The sequence below is a fragment of the Penicillium hordei genome (assembly GCF_028827395.1).
Source record: "Penicillium hordei strain IBT 12815 chromosome Unknown utg000001l_segment0_segment0, whole genome shotgun sequence".
Lineage (NCBI taxonomy): Eukaryota > Fungi > Ascomycota > Eurotiomycetes > Eurotiales > Aspergillaceae > Penicillium > Penicillium hordei.
Window position 1 is genome coordinate 2368009 of NW_026623142.1, and position 15435 is coordinate 2383443.

A 15435-nucleotide genomic window follows, 5' to 3' on the forward strand; every position below is an offset into this window, starting at 1 on the left:
GCAGGGTATCTCATTTCTATGTGGTAAGATGTACACTGTATACAAACCGGCTGAACAATTACAGCAAGGTAAAACAACGATCAAAAAGTGAATCAAGTATTAGTCCATCGCATCCAAAGCATTCTCAGTCTGGATATCATGCTCCGAAACTAGAATTCCGATCAGGCACTCGCCAAGGATCCCTTCCCAGTTGACCCACGGGTGAACCTCCTGGAACAACTGTGCAGAGTCCTTCCCCGCGCCACGAAGGAGCTCACCCTTCCCACCTGGATGGTAAGGGACGTAGGGAGAGATGTTGTACACCTTTCCATTGTACGAAGTCCAGGCATCACGGCCCTTACGCCCATTGTACTCCTTTAGCATTGATGGTGTGACCCGCAACAGGCCTGGGGGAAGGCCTTCGCCGCGGAGGTTGTTCTTCGGGTTCGCAGCTAGCGCTGCCCAGTCAAGGGGGGAGAACCCTGGCTGGAGAATCACTTTGCGTGATGACTTCTTCAGAGACACTTGTGTCGGGGCGAGGGTACTGTTGCTAAGTCGGCTGCCGCTGCTCGGTGGGCCCAGGCCGCGCTGAGAGGCGGCTGCTGATGGTGGCGGGCCAAGGGAGCTGCCACTGAGCCGTGGGGGTTGGAGCGTGCTCGTGGGGGTAAGGCGGTTCCCTTGTGTTGTTGGTCGGGGCCGTGGCACTGGGGGAGGAAGCATTAGGGAAGAGGCGCCGGTGGTTGTTGCCTTTGCGGGTATGGGTGACGGTTGTGGTTTCGGAGGGGGTGCGAGGGATGGCTGCGCTGACGGTTGGAATTTTGGTGCGCCATGATCACGTTTTGTGGAAGATAGTTGTTCTGCTGTTCCATTCATGGGTTGTGAAATGGACGGCGTCGTGGTGGGCTGCGATGTCTTGCTCTCGCCGCTGTCCAGGCTGAATGTGGGGACCGCAAGGACGGGGAGTGGCGCGCTCGACGCCGAAGCCTTGGGTGTGCTCTGGGACTCCTCCTCCTCTGTCTCTATTGATGGCGTTGAGACTCGTGAACCATGCTTCCGTTGCACGGGCTCGTCTGCGGTGTCAGTGGCAACCGGCGCACCGGGTTTGGGTTCCGGAGAGGCAAAAGAACGGGGTTCGGCCCAGTTGCGAGGAGGGTAGCGGTAGAGAAAGTAGCCTACTGTTGCTATTAGTACACCCGCGCCTACCCAGCCCATGCTGAACTAAATCTGAAATGCGTGGAAAGTGAGAAAAATGAGTTCAAAGGTTGTTCCTGATTAGAGTCAGAATCTTGCAGATTCGCCGAGAAAATTGGCCCGTGCGCTATCAATGGAAGATCTATGCAGTATTTAGAGTCTGTTTGATAGAAGCTTAAATACTATTTTGGTAAAGGATATTTCAATGGTTTGGGGGATTAATTAGACTCATTCAAGTGAGATATCTAAAAGAGGAGAATTTACTACGCTCACTGTCCTAAGTGCCGAGGAAGAAAAGAATCATTGCAGTCAGATATCAGAAATTACTGGCAAATATCCAGGGCTGTCTGGGGAAGGAATGGGCTCCGGGGAAGCCATTGAAAGCCACCAATTGGATATCGGTAAACAACCTCGCATCAGTTAAAAACAGAAGGCGTTCATGATGTCAGTGCATCATCATCACCCTCCTCCACAGATATCGTGACAGAGCATCCAGGGCTTGTCAATGCTCTTACGAGAGATTGATCCTTGCACATCAACTGCCAAGCATGGTTGTGGCCCACAGAGCTATGAGGGACCAAATGTTCCGCAAAACAATGTCTACCTCAGACGCAATCACGCTCTTTGATGCTGGGGCTGGTCAAGTGAGTGTCATGGCGCATGGCCCTCGCACAGCCATCGTACTTACATAAAATCAAATGGCAGTCCCAGGGTGGTAGGAAGTATCAAGAGGATCGATGTGCAGTGATTTTTCCGAACCAGTTTCCTTCGAACATGAAGGACAATGTCGCATTCTTCGCGATCTATGACGGGCAGTAAGGAAGGCCTCGAAATGCCGCCCCTTAGACCAGACCTGAACTGACCAAGATCTCCAGCGGTTCTGGATTTGTTTCAGAACAAGTCCATAAAAGTCTGCACCATCTGCTCGGACGGCGTCCGGAGTTTGAACAAGACGATTGGGCCGCGGCTATCAAGGCAGCACTGGCAGAAGAAGACAGTATCCTGTTAGATAGGTTTGAGCATGAATCTGCCGAGCCTGCCATTTCAGGGTCGACAGTAGCAATGTGTTGCCTTAATCTCACTAAGGGCGAGTTGATGGTCTCCAATCTGGGTGATTCGCATGTTATCCTAGCCGAGCGGGACCGGAAAACAGAGCATCCGTATCACATTGTACGCACTGTTGTTGATTTGAGTTGATTTGGGCGTGAATACTAACAGCCACACACTAGCGACGGCTTACAGAGGCCCACAAGCCCTCAACTCCCAGCGAGAAGACCCGAATTGAGCAGGCAGGCGGGGTAGTTAACAACCGCAGCGGGACAGAGCGTCTTGGTGGGTTGAAAAAGGAGAGGGACCTTCCAAATTAGATACTGACTCTCCAAGGACAGGGTCCTTGAATATGTCTCGAGCATTGGGCGACCTGCAGTACAAGAATCCGGTAAATACTCTTATGGACAACTCCGTGCCAGACCCTGCCTCGTCAGCTACCAGCCGATCGGAATCTCGGGGCAACTTCCTATCCAATGACCCTTACACCTCACGACGCACCTTGCACACGGACCGCCGTTACCTGTTACTAGTGGTGTCCGACGGAGTTACCGATCGAGTGGACGATACGAACCTGGTTCAGCACGTGATGAAATTATCGATGCGGGGAAAACGAGCAAATGAAATTGCACAAGAAATCGCCACCAATAGTGCTAACAAACCTCACAGTGACAATGCAACGTGTATTATAGCGATGTTGGACGGACAGGAATCTTGAGATCTAAATTTTATATCCTATGCTACAGAAGATATACTACTCTACTACTCTATATACAGGTACTTCTATAGTTAGTAATACTAAAGGCCAAAGTTCCACTTGTAAAAATGTTATGCAGCTGTGCCACTCACAGCCTACCAACGGTTCGCTCCTTACCCAATGAAGAAGGTGGTGTTGAACCATTTTAGACCATTTTTGGATTTTTTTTTTTTTTTCTTTTTTCTTTTTTTGAAATAAAATTCTTTTATCATTTTAACTATTTCTTCTTTTCATCTCTTGGTCCGAGCCGGGGGGGTTCCTTATTTGAGCTGCCGCTTTAATGAGAGGGCGGAATTAGTTCAATCGTGGCGTTATTTATACGGATTCCAATAAATCTAGGAAATCTAGAAAGTTCAGGGAAACTTGGGTTGCCCGCTTTTCCTTTTTGTAGATGATGCAATTTGAATTTATATTGTATACATCGAAATTAACACCGCAGGATGGATTTTCGTATAAAATTCCACCATCGGCCTCTCCGTAACCTCCCCCGCCCTACAAGGTCGTCTGCTTATCGCTGCCGCTTTTACCCTGTTATCCAACCAAACCTCGGGATTCCTAGTCCAATAGATCTACGTACTGTTGAAAATCCAGAGGCACCAACAGGGGGGGCAGTACCAATCTGTTGGAAACCTGTCAAACCACTTTAGGCAGGCGATTCAGTGTCCGGGTGGAGCAAGCAAAAGAAGCATAAGATCCGGCTCTAGCCACCTTCCAGAATGGTCAACCCTGCAGAGGATCTCCCGAGCTCGTTAGATACAAAATCGCCCGTATATTCCACGAATTTTTTTCCCTTTCCCCTTCTGGTCTAATTTTTTCCATTTCCGTTATTGCGTTCATATCTTTCTTTCCATATATTATCTCTCTTCAATGACCCTGACAGAAACCCGGGAACCCTCAAATATCCGACATGGCACCAAAAGAATGGAGTAACTTCCATGTGGGAAGAGAATGTGGCCACCAAAAGTGGTCTCGTCGGAATACCCCCAAGTTCACCGTCTCCTCCGGCGAGACTGTCTCTTTCGATGCTATTGACAGTAGCAATGGCCAACTCGACACGTCATCCAAGGCCTCAGCCATCAAGGCATTGGATCTCGACCGGGTCAACCCCGTCTTCGGCCCAATCTATATGAACGACGCCCAACCCGGCGATGTCCTCAAAGTGGAAGTCCTAGACCTTCAGGTTGCCGACTGGGGCTGGTCCGCTATCATCCCAGGCTTCGGTCTGCTGGCAGACGAGTTCTCAGAGCCCGAGATCAAGATTTGGGAGCTGAACCGTGAAGCAGGCTTCGCCCAATTCAAGAACATGCGGATCCCCTTGCGTCCCTTCCTCGGCTGCATGGGTCTCGCCCCAGCCAACGACGAAGAACTCTCCACCGTGCCGCCCACAAATGCCGGCGGAAACATGGACTGTCGAGAGCTCAGCGTCGGCTCCACCGTCTTCCTCCCCGTTCAAACCGCCGGCGCCCTCTTCAGCTGTGGTGATGGCCACGCTGCGCAGGGCCATGGCGAGGTCTGCGGCACCGCCATCGAGACCCCGATCCGTGCTACCCTCCGCTTTGAGCTCCTCAAGAACCAGCCCTGGATGACTGCTCCCCAATTCCAGACTCCTCCCCGCGCCCAAATACCGAACCCCCTTCCCGACCTTGGAACCTACGGGGCTCTCGGTATTGCTCCTGACCTATACGAGGCTACCAGAAATGCTACTCGGAATCTTATACAGTGGCTGGTGCAGACTAAGGGTCTCACCCGCAGCGAGGCATACATTCTCGCTAGTGTTGCTGGTGACTTGCATATTGCCGAAGTGGTCAACGTGCCCAACTTCGAAGTGGCCATGACACTGCCCTTGGGCATCTTCTCTTGATATTTTTTCCCTTTCCTTTTTTTTTGGAAGATGTCCTTTACTGATTTCCAGAGGACATATGCTGGCGTGATACCCTTTTGGGAATATTGATTGGTTTTGTTGTGATTTCATTTCGATTTGGCATATACCAGCGTGGCTGGTATGGTGTATTTGCATGATTCAGGATAAGCGTTACTCAAGCGAGCATTACATTCTTAATACAGAGTCTTCTCTTTGGCCGAGAAATTTATAGTTACTTAATCCGTACCCTTTCACCAGTATACTGGCTTTTCTCTACTACCGGACCTACTTTAGCTGCCACTTTGTGAGGGTGTGACTATACTCGAGTCAGGCTCACTAAAGTAAATTTCGGTACAATATTGACTCAGCCCTGTGCTTGGTCTTACATAGTATATCCGATGCTAATCCAAATATGTCGAAACTTTTCGTTGACTCCAATCTCCAATTCGATCCTAGGATAACCTTTGTGTCTCCGCGTCTGATGCCTTGGTACTGCGTAAGCCACCAGTACGTAAGTACTGTTTCCTACGCGCTGCACACATACTAATCGTTGTCAAATATAAAACCGTGGGCCTTGGCAGATGTGGATAGCTAAAATGGCCCGTGCGTAGTTGATCCAAGAGCCATATAGCCGCCTTGTATAGGTTACAGGTAGTGTATTGTCGAAGCTTAGAACCGAGGTTGTCTACGGGTAGCCTATATCGCTTAGTGGTGGGTTAGTATCAAGTATCTTCCACACACATTTTGTAGTCAATATGGCGCCATCAAGAGCTATCAGCTATCATCAAAGGTTACCCATAGAAAAGTCTCTTGCACAAAGTATACTTTTTACCGCGTTTGTATACACCTAAAACGACATATGATAGGAACATCCGAAAAGACCACCAAAAAGACATCACAAGGCCGCATAAGTGACCGACTATTCTTGTTGCGTATAGCGCGATAAATCTATTTCTGTTCTGAACCGGGCGAACCGATATTCGTGCGTAACAAGAACACTGTGAATAGGTGTGGGTTCGAGGATTGAGAGACTCCTCATTACTGTTCTTTGATATTGCTTTCCCAACTAAAGACTTGTCATAAACTATATCTGTATCACGATATGCATAGTTCAGGGAATCGTAGTCTGTATGAAATTTTTAGACTATCTTGTGCCTAGATATTTTGGTTGCGCTCGTGCTCGGTTTAATGTCGCTGGCGCAGCCACAGCCGATGGACTAAACCCTGAGAAATTGTCAAATTGGAGAAAAGCCCACGGGCCTCGCATTCAGCCGACACGGCCAATGTAACCTTGCTGCCTCCACTTCGAGATCTAATGCCCGAAGCGAGGGCCTTTTATCCTATCACAGCATTCTCCATAACGGATTTGAATTGTATCATTCTATCATATTCGTCAGTGGACATTCTGGATGCTAAGCCTTTCGCGCTATTCTAATTAGTTCAAATTTTGGCCCGACACTAGCTTATGAGTAGCAATTGCCCCGAATAAGTGAGGATATTCTGTTCATTCCATCTCGGATCTCAGGGAACCTGAGATTGAGATTGGTGAACGCAGGATTATAAAGAAAAAAGTATCCTATAATAAAGAACAATATCCTTGCTCCAACCTTGCCTTTCTGTATGTTTATTTGGTTTATCTGTGGACAAAATGAAATTCCTCTCTTTCTGCGCACTCTCCTTTGCCATCGCGAGCTCAACTGTGGCATCTACGACTAACGATGTCGCCCCAATCGAGATTTCGTCCCTTGCCAGTGGCTACGCGCCCGAGGTCTATACCGATGCTGGGACGATTGAAGCAATACGGAATACACTAGCCATCTATGCTTTCGCTATTGATGGCAAAGACTTCGACGCTCTTAGCAAGGTCTTTACCACCGACGCAACAGCCAACTACTCGGCGCCCCTTGATGTGCTAACCCCTCTGAAAACGATTCAATCTGTGCTGAGCACGAGCCTGGGATGTGTAACCACGCAACATCTTTACGGTACACAACGGATCGATGTACTTTCTCCCATCACGGCCAAGTCGGTGACATACTTCCGTGCCGCCCACTTCGGGAAAGGAGACAAGGAGAATGAGATAGACTATGCCTATGGCCAATATCAGGATAACTGGCAACATCAACCTACTGGTACCTGGCGCATCGTTCACCGTAATCTTGTTTATATGGTGAGTGCATTCTCCCACGAGCTGGCTGCCAACAAAAAGTACTAATTCAATATCTACCTAGGGTCCCCAAATTGGAAACATGTCTGTTTTCGTGTGCTAGTTTTTAAAAGTCAATATGTACTTATAGCCAGACCACTCAAGCATGAAAGCTCAATCTATTCGTTATTTCTCTACCATTTGCACTTTGATGCAATTTGATACAAACTAGACTCGCTAAGCAGAATTGGATGTTACATTTAATCATGGCAAGTTAACTCGCAGATGATACCTTAAAATAAAGACGACCTAATTGCTCAGAAGCCTGTCTACATACCGAACATCATACGCAATCTGCTGACTTTCTATTGCCTAGTCGACAGACATTCTATATTTTGAGCAACTGAAGCTCAAGGATGCCAGGCAACAACGTTCAAGCTCATACACCACAACTAAGTCACCCCGAAAAGACCTTTCAGGCTTTTAATTATGACAGAGAGAGATAAGGTCCTGTTATAGGCAGGTGAATGTCATGTCGTGCATAAGGTGGTAGAACCCCAGGGCCTAGGCAATCTAATAAGAATTATGATAAAGCGGCGGGCGACTAATACTGGAAATGGAAGGTCTACTATAGGTCTTCATCTGACCTGCCTTTTGTGGTCTAACCAACCCCTCTCGTCTCTCTCTTCTTCGCATGACTATGACTTCAAACCAATACAAACTTTTCAACCACTACTCCGTACAGCAGCACAATCCCGAGCTTCGCCACATAATAATGGACCATGCATCCTTGCAATCGTCAGGCCTGTCCCGCTTTGCTTGAACGCTTGTATCAGATAGGCAGGTCGGAATCCGGAAGGACGGGAGACATCGGGCCCACTGCCGGTGAAGATCGAAAGAGATAACCTCAAATATCAGTAGGTGGTAAGGAACTTTGTGAGCGAGTCATGCAATGATACCTCCGAGGCACGGGAAACACATTTCAAATCCGAGTTTTCATTTAGTTGCATTTCATACAAAAGTCCCAAATTCTAACTCCGGACTCCGGATGCTTAGTTCATCTAGATCCAATGACCACATGTCATCTTTACTCGGCTTGAGATTTGGCGTCTGCGTCAAATCCTGGCGTAAAAACGTATTAGGAAATTCAGATGACTGGAGTCACGGTCTAGAAAGCTCCACTATAATCCTGTATGTCAATCATTTTTAATGAATCCGTGTATCCATTCCGTGCCGTCCTTCGTAGCACTACGACGCACTGTGCGCCAAGTGACTACCAATGGTTATCGACATAATGAAATAATTGGATTTTTTTTCCCTCCGAAATTGAGATTGTGTGAATATTCGAAATCCTTTTCATGAATCTCGCTGCAACGAAGGAATATCTCCTTAACCTTGGAAGCAAGAGGGGCTTACGTTACTTGGCATAACCTTCTGATATTGGTATCTTACGACCTGCCTTGACTAGCTTTCAACTAGGCGTTGTTAGCTCAATTCTATAAAGCTTGCACTTCTCATTCGTCTGCTTCTTTGTATGGAGCGGAATTTGAGGCCTCGCCTACCAAACTCGGTAATTTTCATGGCGGAGTTAGGCAGAGGGGCCGTCAGTCTTGCAGAAACAAGTAGTCAAGGTTGGCGCTATTTAACTATGTATCCATAAAAACCTTAGTTAGTATAAGGTTTATTATTTTTGTTATTTTTGAAGTGATTACTAAAGACTCGTGTCGGTTGTTCTTCCTATGATATAGATAGTGAAACACAGCACGGGTTATAACATTCAAGAGCAGTGATCTACACTTGGTCTAAGAAATTGTGATCAACATGTACCAAGTATCAGAATAGTGTCAGGCACCCATTAAAATAGAAAGAAGGCTAGAAGTATGATGAGACCACGGCCTATTTTAATGTCATTTTTAGTATGTGTCAGGTTATTAAAATATTCGAATGTCTATTTTATAGAATAGGAACGCCCAAGCTTAGTTAAGTTAGTTATCAGCATGTACCATAGAACTGAGAAAGACAAAAACAGGCATATAGGATGTCTATATACCACAAGCCTGGACACAACCTCTCTATTCAGCCCGCAACCATCCACTCTGCGGTCTTCGGGGGTCGTCGTCTCACAATTACACCCTCAATGCGATTTTGTATCAAAATTATCAATTTTTTATAATTGAGAGATAAGTAGCAGCTTCAAATTCCATTAATTCTTTAAACAATCGACTTCCTCAATATAGAGCGGAAGTGTCACATGACGTCGCGTTTGCTCGCGTCTCCTCACAGACACCCGAGCATTGGTCAAAACACCCCACATGTCATGGATCCGATCTTAGATGGCTTGAATCATGCCCAGCGAGAAGCTGTCACTTCATCCGGTTCAATACTGCAAGTGCTTGCACCACCGGGCTCGGGTAAGACAAAAACATTGACCGCACGCGTCGCGTACCTCCTCTCGCATCACGGATACCAACCGCAAGATGTTATCTGCTGCACATTCACTCTCAAAGCCAGCCGTGAGATGCGAGAGCGGCTAGCAAAACTCATCGGAGAAAAACTCGAATCGCGCTTAATTCTTGGCACTTTCCATTCCATATGTCGCCGCTACTTGGTTAAGTACGGATACTTGATCGGCCTGCGGAAGGGGTTTGGCATTGCGGATTCGGATGACACCCGCGCAATTATCAGGGTATGGTTAGCACTTTTATACTATAGCAGCTTGTTTCTCTTCTCTAATTGTGACCGCAGAGAACCATCAAGCGGCTCAAGTCTAGCATTGAAGTCAAGGCGGCACAAGGCCGAATTTCTCGACATAAAGCACATGGACTGAGTCCTGATGCCCTAGCCGATAGAGCGAAAGCGGAGGAGTTGGAGCTAGTTGATATCTATCGTGACTACGAATCAGCACTGGCGGCCTCTAATCTCTTGGATTATGATGACCTCCTCCTGCGATGCGGAGATCTACTCCGAGACCACCCACAATGTGTCTCAAATGTGCAGGCCGTATTGGTTGATGAGTTCCAGGACACTAACATCATACAATATGAACTAATGAACCTCTTCGCATCTAAGAACCGACGCATCACCATTGTCGGAGATCCCGATCAAAGCATCTACGGCTTTCGTTCTGCGGAGATCCAGAACCTCAAGCGGATGCAGCGGCGTTATTCAAACACGACGGTTGTACTCCTGGAAGATAATTACCGCTCTGCGGGTTCTATTTTGAATGCAGCCCAGGAAGTGATTGAGCAGGATACAAGTCGGCCTGCAAAAGCACTCTTGGCTACACACTCTTTTGGAACCTTGCCCGTGCTGAGAAGACTCCCAACCCCCAATGCAGAGGCGCAGTGGATGGTACTTGAGATCAAGCGATGTGCAGCGATGACCGGTGGTCTATTGCGCATGTCTGACTTTGCTGTCTTGCTTCGGTCGGCTTCACTGTCCACCCAAATCGAGACGGCCTTTGGAAGAGCAGGTATACCATACAAGATGGTTGGAGGCCGAAAATTCTTTGACCGGACTGAAGTCAAGATTCTTCTCAATTATATGAGGGTTGTGAGCCATACGGGTCATTCGGACGCGTTGATGAATATTGTGAATGTTCCGCCACGAAGGATTGGCGATGAGACAATCAAGCAGTTGATTAGTGGTTCGGAGAAGGCCAACATTCCACTGTGGAATTTCATCAAGGATGTCATTCAAGGGCGCCGTTCAACTGAGAAGAAACTGCAAAAGGCTGCAGAGCAAGGACTTTGCGTTTTGGTCAACTTGATTGAAGCCTCTAGACAGAAGTTGCAAGAGTGCGAGGATGCATCCGCTCCACGTATTCTGATTGAGTTCATTGCCGAACGTCTCTCCTTCCAGGAGTACCTCATCAGAACGTACCCCCTTGACGAAGACAGTCGCTGGGCGAATGTCAAGGAATTGATGCATCAAGCCACTGAAGTCGCTGCGTTTGAAGACGAAGAGGTTGATAAAGAAATGGATCTCCCTGAAATCGAAGGTGTACAGCAACAACAGACGCATTCTGGTGAGGAAGCTCTCACTCGGTTCTTGGCAAATGTCGCCTTAGCTACGGAGATCACAACCAAAGAAGAAACCAAGGAGGGGGACCAACCGCTGGAGAAAGTCACTATTTCAACAATCCACGCTGCCAAGGGTCTGGAGTGGCCGGTCGTGTTTGTTCCTGCAGTATACAACGGGAGCATTCCTCACTCGCGTGCGGAGGTGGTAGAAGAAGAGAGACGATTGCTATATGTCGCAATGACAAGAGCACAGGCCCTGTTATACCTGAGTGTTCCTATCCGACAACCCCGGCTAGGAGAAGGAGAAGATGGTGCTACCACTTTGACGCCATTCCTTCCTCCTAAATTGACCAAAGCGCGCTTTCGGCCAACGGGACCGTCCCTTCATGAGAAGGTGGCGTATGCAATTGCCGATATTCTGCGTCGCCCTCGGCCATCTCTAGAGGACATGTACAAGGGGCTCGAGTTTCTTCCATCAACGATGGACGACCGATGGACACCCGAAGGCGAGGAAGACCGCAGCAAATTTGATGGCACATCTACGTCTCATGATGCCTCTGGCGAGCCCAATCCAAAGCGACGGCGGTCAGACATGAACCAGGGGCCAAAATCGATTACCTACATCTCATCGACGGGGTATACCATGAACAACTCGGCAGGGTTCACCATTCCTACAACCGTTTCATCGGGTTTTACATCTGCTCGTGATTACATAGCGGCCAACCCCGAACCCCCCGCGGAGTCAGCCTCAAAACCTCCGGCAAATGCAGATGCGGATGCAGATGCAGCCAGGGCAAACAAACCGAAACCGCTCAGCAACGCAGGCCACAAAGACGGACTCACACAAGCAAGCATAGCCAACTTTTTTGCAGGCCCAGGATCCCAGAAGAGGGAACCAGTTCTGCCTAGCTATCCACAGCCACCACCATCCCACAGATACGAAGGGCTACCCTCGCAGAACCAACGCTCAGGGGCAGGCATCGTCCCACCTACTCTCTCCTCTCACCGTGTTCAGCCACGGCCACTTATCCCAACACGGCCGACACTAGAGCCTACAAACCCAAATGGCTACACGTGGCTGGCAGCCCCATCAAAGCCAACCCTGAAACCTGCCAGGATGTCGATGTCGATGACGCAGGAACAGAGCAGCAATAGTACATCCGCAAGCGGGACAGCCGGGGCAGAGGTGAAACCCGAGAACTCCACTCGCGGGTTCCAGCCGGTGACGACGTTCCACAGCACGACGATGTCAATGGTTCAACAAGCACCGCGACGGACGTTGGGAATTCGGCGGAGCATGAATGGGTGGCAAGATCGGATGAAGCGAGAGGGCGGTGGATAGGAGAGCTGACACGATTTACCTCCGATTGCGAGGGAGGCTGGTCTAGAATCATGACGGTATGGGTATCCGGTATGGGGTATCTATGTTGTATGTCCACGGGACCAGGTCAGAAGGGGGACAGGCAATCCACAGGCTTTGCAATCTCATTGCTGGTTCAGGCGTTGCTGGGGAAGCCCACCGGGAGTATACTTAGCTTGGAAAGTGATTGACCAGGAAAGGGTTGACTCTAGGGCCAGAATCTCGGTCTGGATGGAATGACGCACATCCGTGCACTACCAACGAGACTATGAGTTGTTTATGCATTGTGCTATAGGGAGATGTATATGTACCTAAGTTTCATAATCAATATTTTCCCCATGGGATGACCCTGTCTGGATCGTGGCGGGCAGATCTTCCGAGCCTAACAAGATTAGGCCTGACTATTGACCAAAAAAATGAGTATGGAGTATGTTACGGAGTAGAGTAAAATAATTGAGACCTAAGATGTCTGGACCACAGTGGAGTGCTAATTGCGGTGAATCCCCCCTGGTTATTTGGCCATTTCTGGACAATTCTACATAGAGTACTACATATGCTAATACTTATATACACGCACCTGGGACAGCCGCCATTGGCGCACAAGTCAACCTAGCGGTGAGGAATGAATTCCGGCACATTCAGTAAATAATTATTTTATATTTAAGTGATATGTTTTAGTTACACGACCAGTCCGATTCTGTAAATAGTACATTCGGAATGGCTGACTCATCATTATTGGTAATATTACCGTGACAGGACCCAAACCCTAGTAAGTTGGAGATGTTCCCCTTTCATCACTGGCTGCCCTACTTTCCATTGATCCTCTAAGCCAATCAATGATACAATCGTGGCAAGTAATTATGGCCATTACCAGGCACCAAATACGTCAGGGGCTGATCCATTCCAGCTTGTAGCTCGTCCTCTTTGGAACTAGGGAGCTCGACGTGTGTTCCCCAGAGTGTAGATCGGGGTGAAGCTCAATGTGGAATGGCTATACAAAAAGAACTCGTCGCCCTCGAATCAACTTCAGCATCATCACTATACAACCCAACAACCTCACTATTGTCTTTTATCTTTTTATCTTTTTATCTTTATTTTTTTCTCTATCTTTTGTCTTTTGTCTATATCCTATTTATTGACATAATCTCTGCTCACAGTTCAACACTTGTGTGCCTCACCTTTGACGCTTTCTATACATATCTCTTCGTCTCTTTACCTCTTTGCCTTTCTACTTCTACCTTTCTACTTCTACCTCTTTTTAATACCCTAATCTCTCTCTCCCTCTTCTTATTCACTTTCCACCTCCATCTCCATCCTCAAACCACAACCACAAACACAACCCAATTCCTACAATTCTTCCAACCATTCACAATGCCACACAAAGTGAACGACTCCAATTCCACACTGGCAAGCAGAGCCAGCAGCAGTGATCAGGTGGTCGCCACCGTAGTCCGAAGTCTAAGTATGTCAAGTGCCTCACATCCCTGTCCCCGATCTCCAGATTCAGCCCGAGCTAATGCACATCCTAGCAACCAATCCCGTCCGCAAACCTCCGGTGGTCGTCCACAACAAGGGCGGCCGAATATACGATGAGACGCGGCCATCTGACTGGGACAAACAACGCTGGAAGTAGTTGTTCTCTTTACAAACTCGAATTGGCCTATGCAGTTGCCTCAATTGCTGCATAGTCGGTTCGAAGGAGACGCGGATCCCATTTTACACGCGCGTTACAAGGCAAAAAAAAGAGGTCCAGACCGAGAGAAAAAGAAACCAAAAAAAAAGACCAAAAAAAAAAGAAAAGTGAGGCGATGATCGACGAACATGATTTGGGGAGACCATTGGACGCCAAAACCCCCTTTTTTTCGGCCTCTCGTCACCGTCACCGACCCTTTTCTCTTTTTCTCTATTTTCCCCCCTGACCAGATCGGGGCGTTCAAATTGTCTGATTCTCGGAGCTTCTGTGCCGTTTTCCCTTTTTCGACGATTGCCTCACCTGAATCCCTGCGTCTCCCCGGATTTTCGCGTCTCCACTCTTACCCCCTTGTATCATCATTCTGGAGGCGTTTTCCTCTTTTGCTTCTTGTCTCGCTACTTTCTGGGTTCACTCTTTGTGGTCTGGTTATACTCTTCCCTACCTTTTACTTTCTACCCTTCCAACTCTACTGGTTACTGTTGAAACTACACATGTTTGTCTCTCGGCATGGCTAGCAGCTAGCTGCATGGTCACGCTGGGAGGGCTAATTGGGCTGACACCCTATTTTGTTTCTTTTGTTGCGATGCATAGCGTGGGTATTATTATTGGATCTACTAGATCTGGATTTATTGCGAATGAGCGAAATTGTATTCTCAAGAGAGATATTATTGTTTTATTATCGAATCTCATATTCACTTGATTTATGCTTTTTTTACTTTGGTAAAATTAGAGATATATATAATGATTAGGTCAATTCAGCTGCAATCTCCTTTCTGACATGTTTGTGCCGTCTCTCTAGTAATAATTGTCATATATACATTCCAATTTGCCTCGCCACCAGATAGATACCCAACCAATGATGCTTGAATCAGATTATCTATTATTTTTCGTAATTTCAAACCTAATGATATGAGAAAATCCGAAGGGATATGGCGCCTTTCAAATGAACTACGTCCAATTCAGCCATAGAAGTCTCTAGCTTAGAATGGAAATTGTCATAAGGAACACTCGATCCTAACTGGTTCTTTCTCTTTCCGAGCTGCAGCAGCAATTGGTGACTATTGGGGGTAAGCGGGGAAGTTATGTGGGATTGAACAGTACAGCCTTTGATATATAGTGATTGTGATTTGGACAAAGTTGGTCCATATATATTATACAAACAAACCTCAACCACGCTAAAATATATCGAAGACTTTGTTTGAGTGGTCAGAATATCGATGGAAAGTACGGCAACAAAACAGAGGACTAACAGTAGTAATATATCCCAGAGCAAGGGAATGGAGATCGAAGGTGAAACCCAGAGAAAAGGCGACATGTTCCCACTAATTGATCATAGACGAGAGAGGACCATGGTTACCACGAAGTAGCTCGCGGACAGA

General features: G+C 47.6%; 6 protein-coding genes across 6 annotated transcripts; 5 read left to right on the top strand and 1 right to left on the bottom strand.

Annotated features, from left to right (window-relative positions):
• Positions 1-99: 99 nt before the first annotated feature.
• Positions 100-1191, bottom strand: N7537_000896 (cytochrome b5-like heme/steroid binding domain-containing protein; the record flags this gene model as incomplete). The annotated part of the gene is made up of 1 exon (XM_056891954.1): positions 100-1191. One exon carries the CDS (start codon positions 1189-1191, stop codon positions 100-102), a length of 1092 nt encoding a protein of 363 aa, XP_056756949.1.
• A 527-nt stretch (positions 1192-1718) lies between these two features.
• Positions 1719-2935, top strand: N7537_000897 (PP2C family serine/threonine-protein phosphatase; the record flags this gene model as incomplete). Its single annotated transcript, XM_056891955.1, has 5 exons — positions 1719-1814; positions 1876-1985; positions 2046-2340; positions 2400-2502; positions 2559-2935. 5 exons carry the CDS (start codon positions 1719-1721, stop codon positions 2933-2935), a joined length of 981 nt encoding a protein of 326 aa, XP_056756950.1.
• A 946-nt stretch (positions 2936-3881) lies between these two features.
• Positions 3882-4835, top strand: N7537_000898 (acetamidase/formamidase family protein; the record flags this gene model as incomplete). Its single annotated transcript, XM_056891956.1, has 1 exon — positions 3882-4835. The coding sequence occupies one exon, from the start codon at positions 3882-3884 to the stop codon at positions 4833-4835; it is 954 nt and encodes a 317-aa protein (XP_056756951.1).
• A 1648-nt stretch (positions 4836-6483) lies between these two features.
• N7537_000899 (nuclear transport factor 2 family protein) lies at positions 6484-7050 on the top strand (the record flags this gene model as incomplete). The annotated part of the gene is made up of 1 exon (XM_056891957.1): positions 6484-7050. The coding sequence occupies one exon, from the start codon at positions 6484-6486 to the stop codon at positions 7048-7050; it is 567 nt and encodes a 188-aa protein (XP_056756952.1).
• Positions 7051-9298: 2248 nt separating this feature from the next.
• On the top strand, positions 9299-12345 carry N7537_000900 (ATP-dependent helicase; the record flags this gene model as incomplete). The annotated part of the gene is made up of 2 exons (XM_056891958.1): positions 9299-9667; positions 9727-12345. The coding sequence occupies 2 exons, from the start codon at positions 9299-9301 to the stop codon at positions 12343-12345; spliced, it is 2988 nt and encodes a 995-aa protein (XP_056756953.1).
• Positions 12346-13734: 1389 nt separating this feature from the next.
• N7537_000901 (uncharacterized protein) lies at positions 13735-13996 on the top strand (the record flags this gene model as incomplete). The annotated part of the gene is given in 2 exon segments (XM_056891959.1): positions 13735-13825; positions 13836-13996. The coding sequence occupies 2 exon segments, from the start codon at positions 13735-13737 to the stop codon at positions 13994-13996; spliced, it is 252 nt and encodes an 83-aa protein (XP_056756954.1).
• Between the last annotated feature and the right edge of the window lie 1439 nt (positions 13997-15435).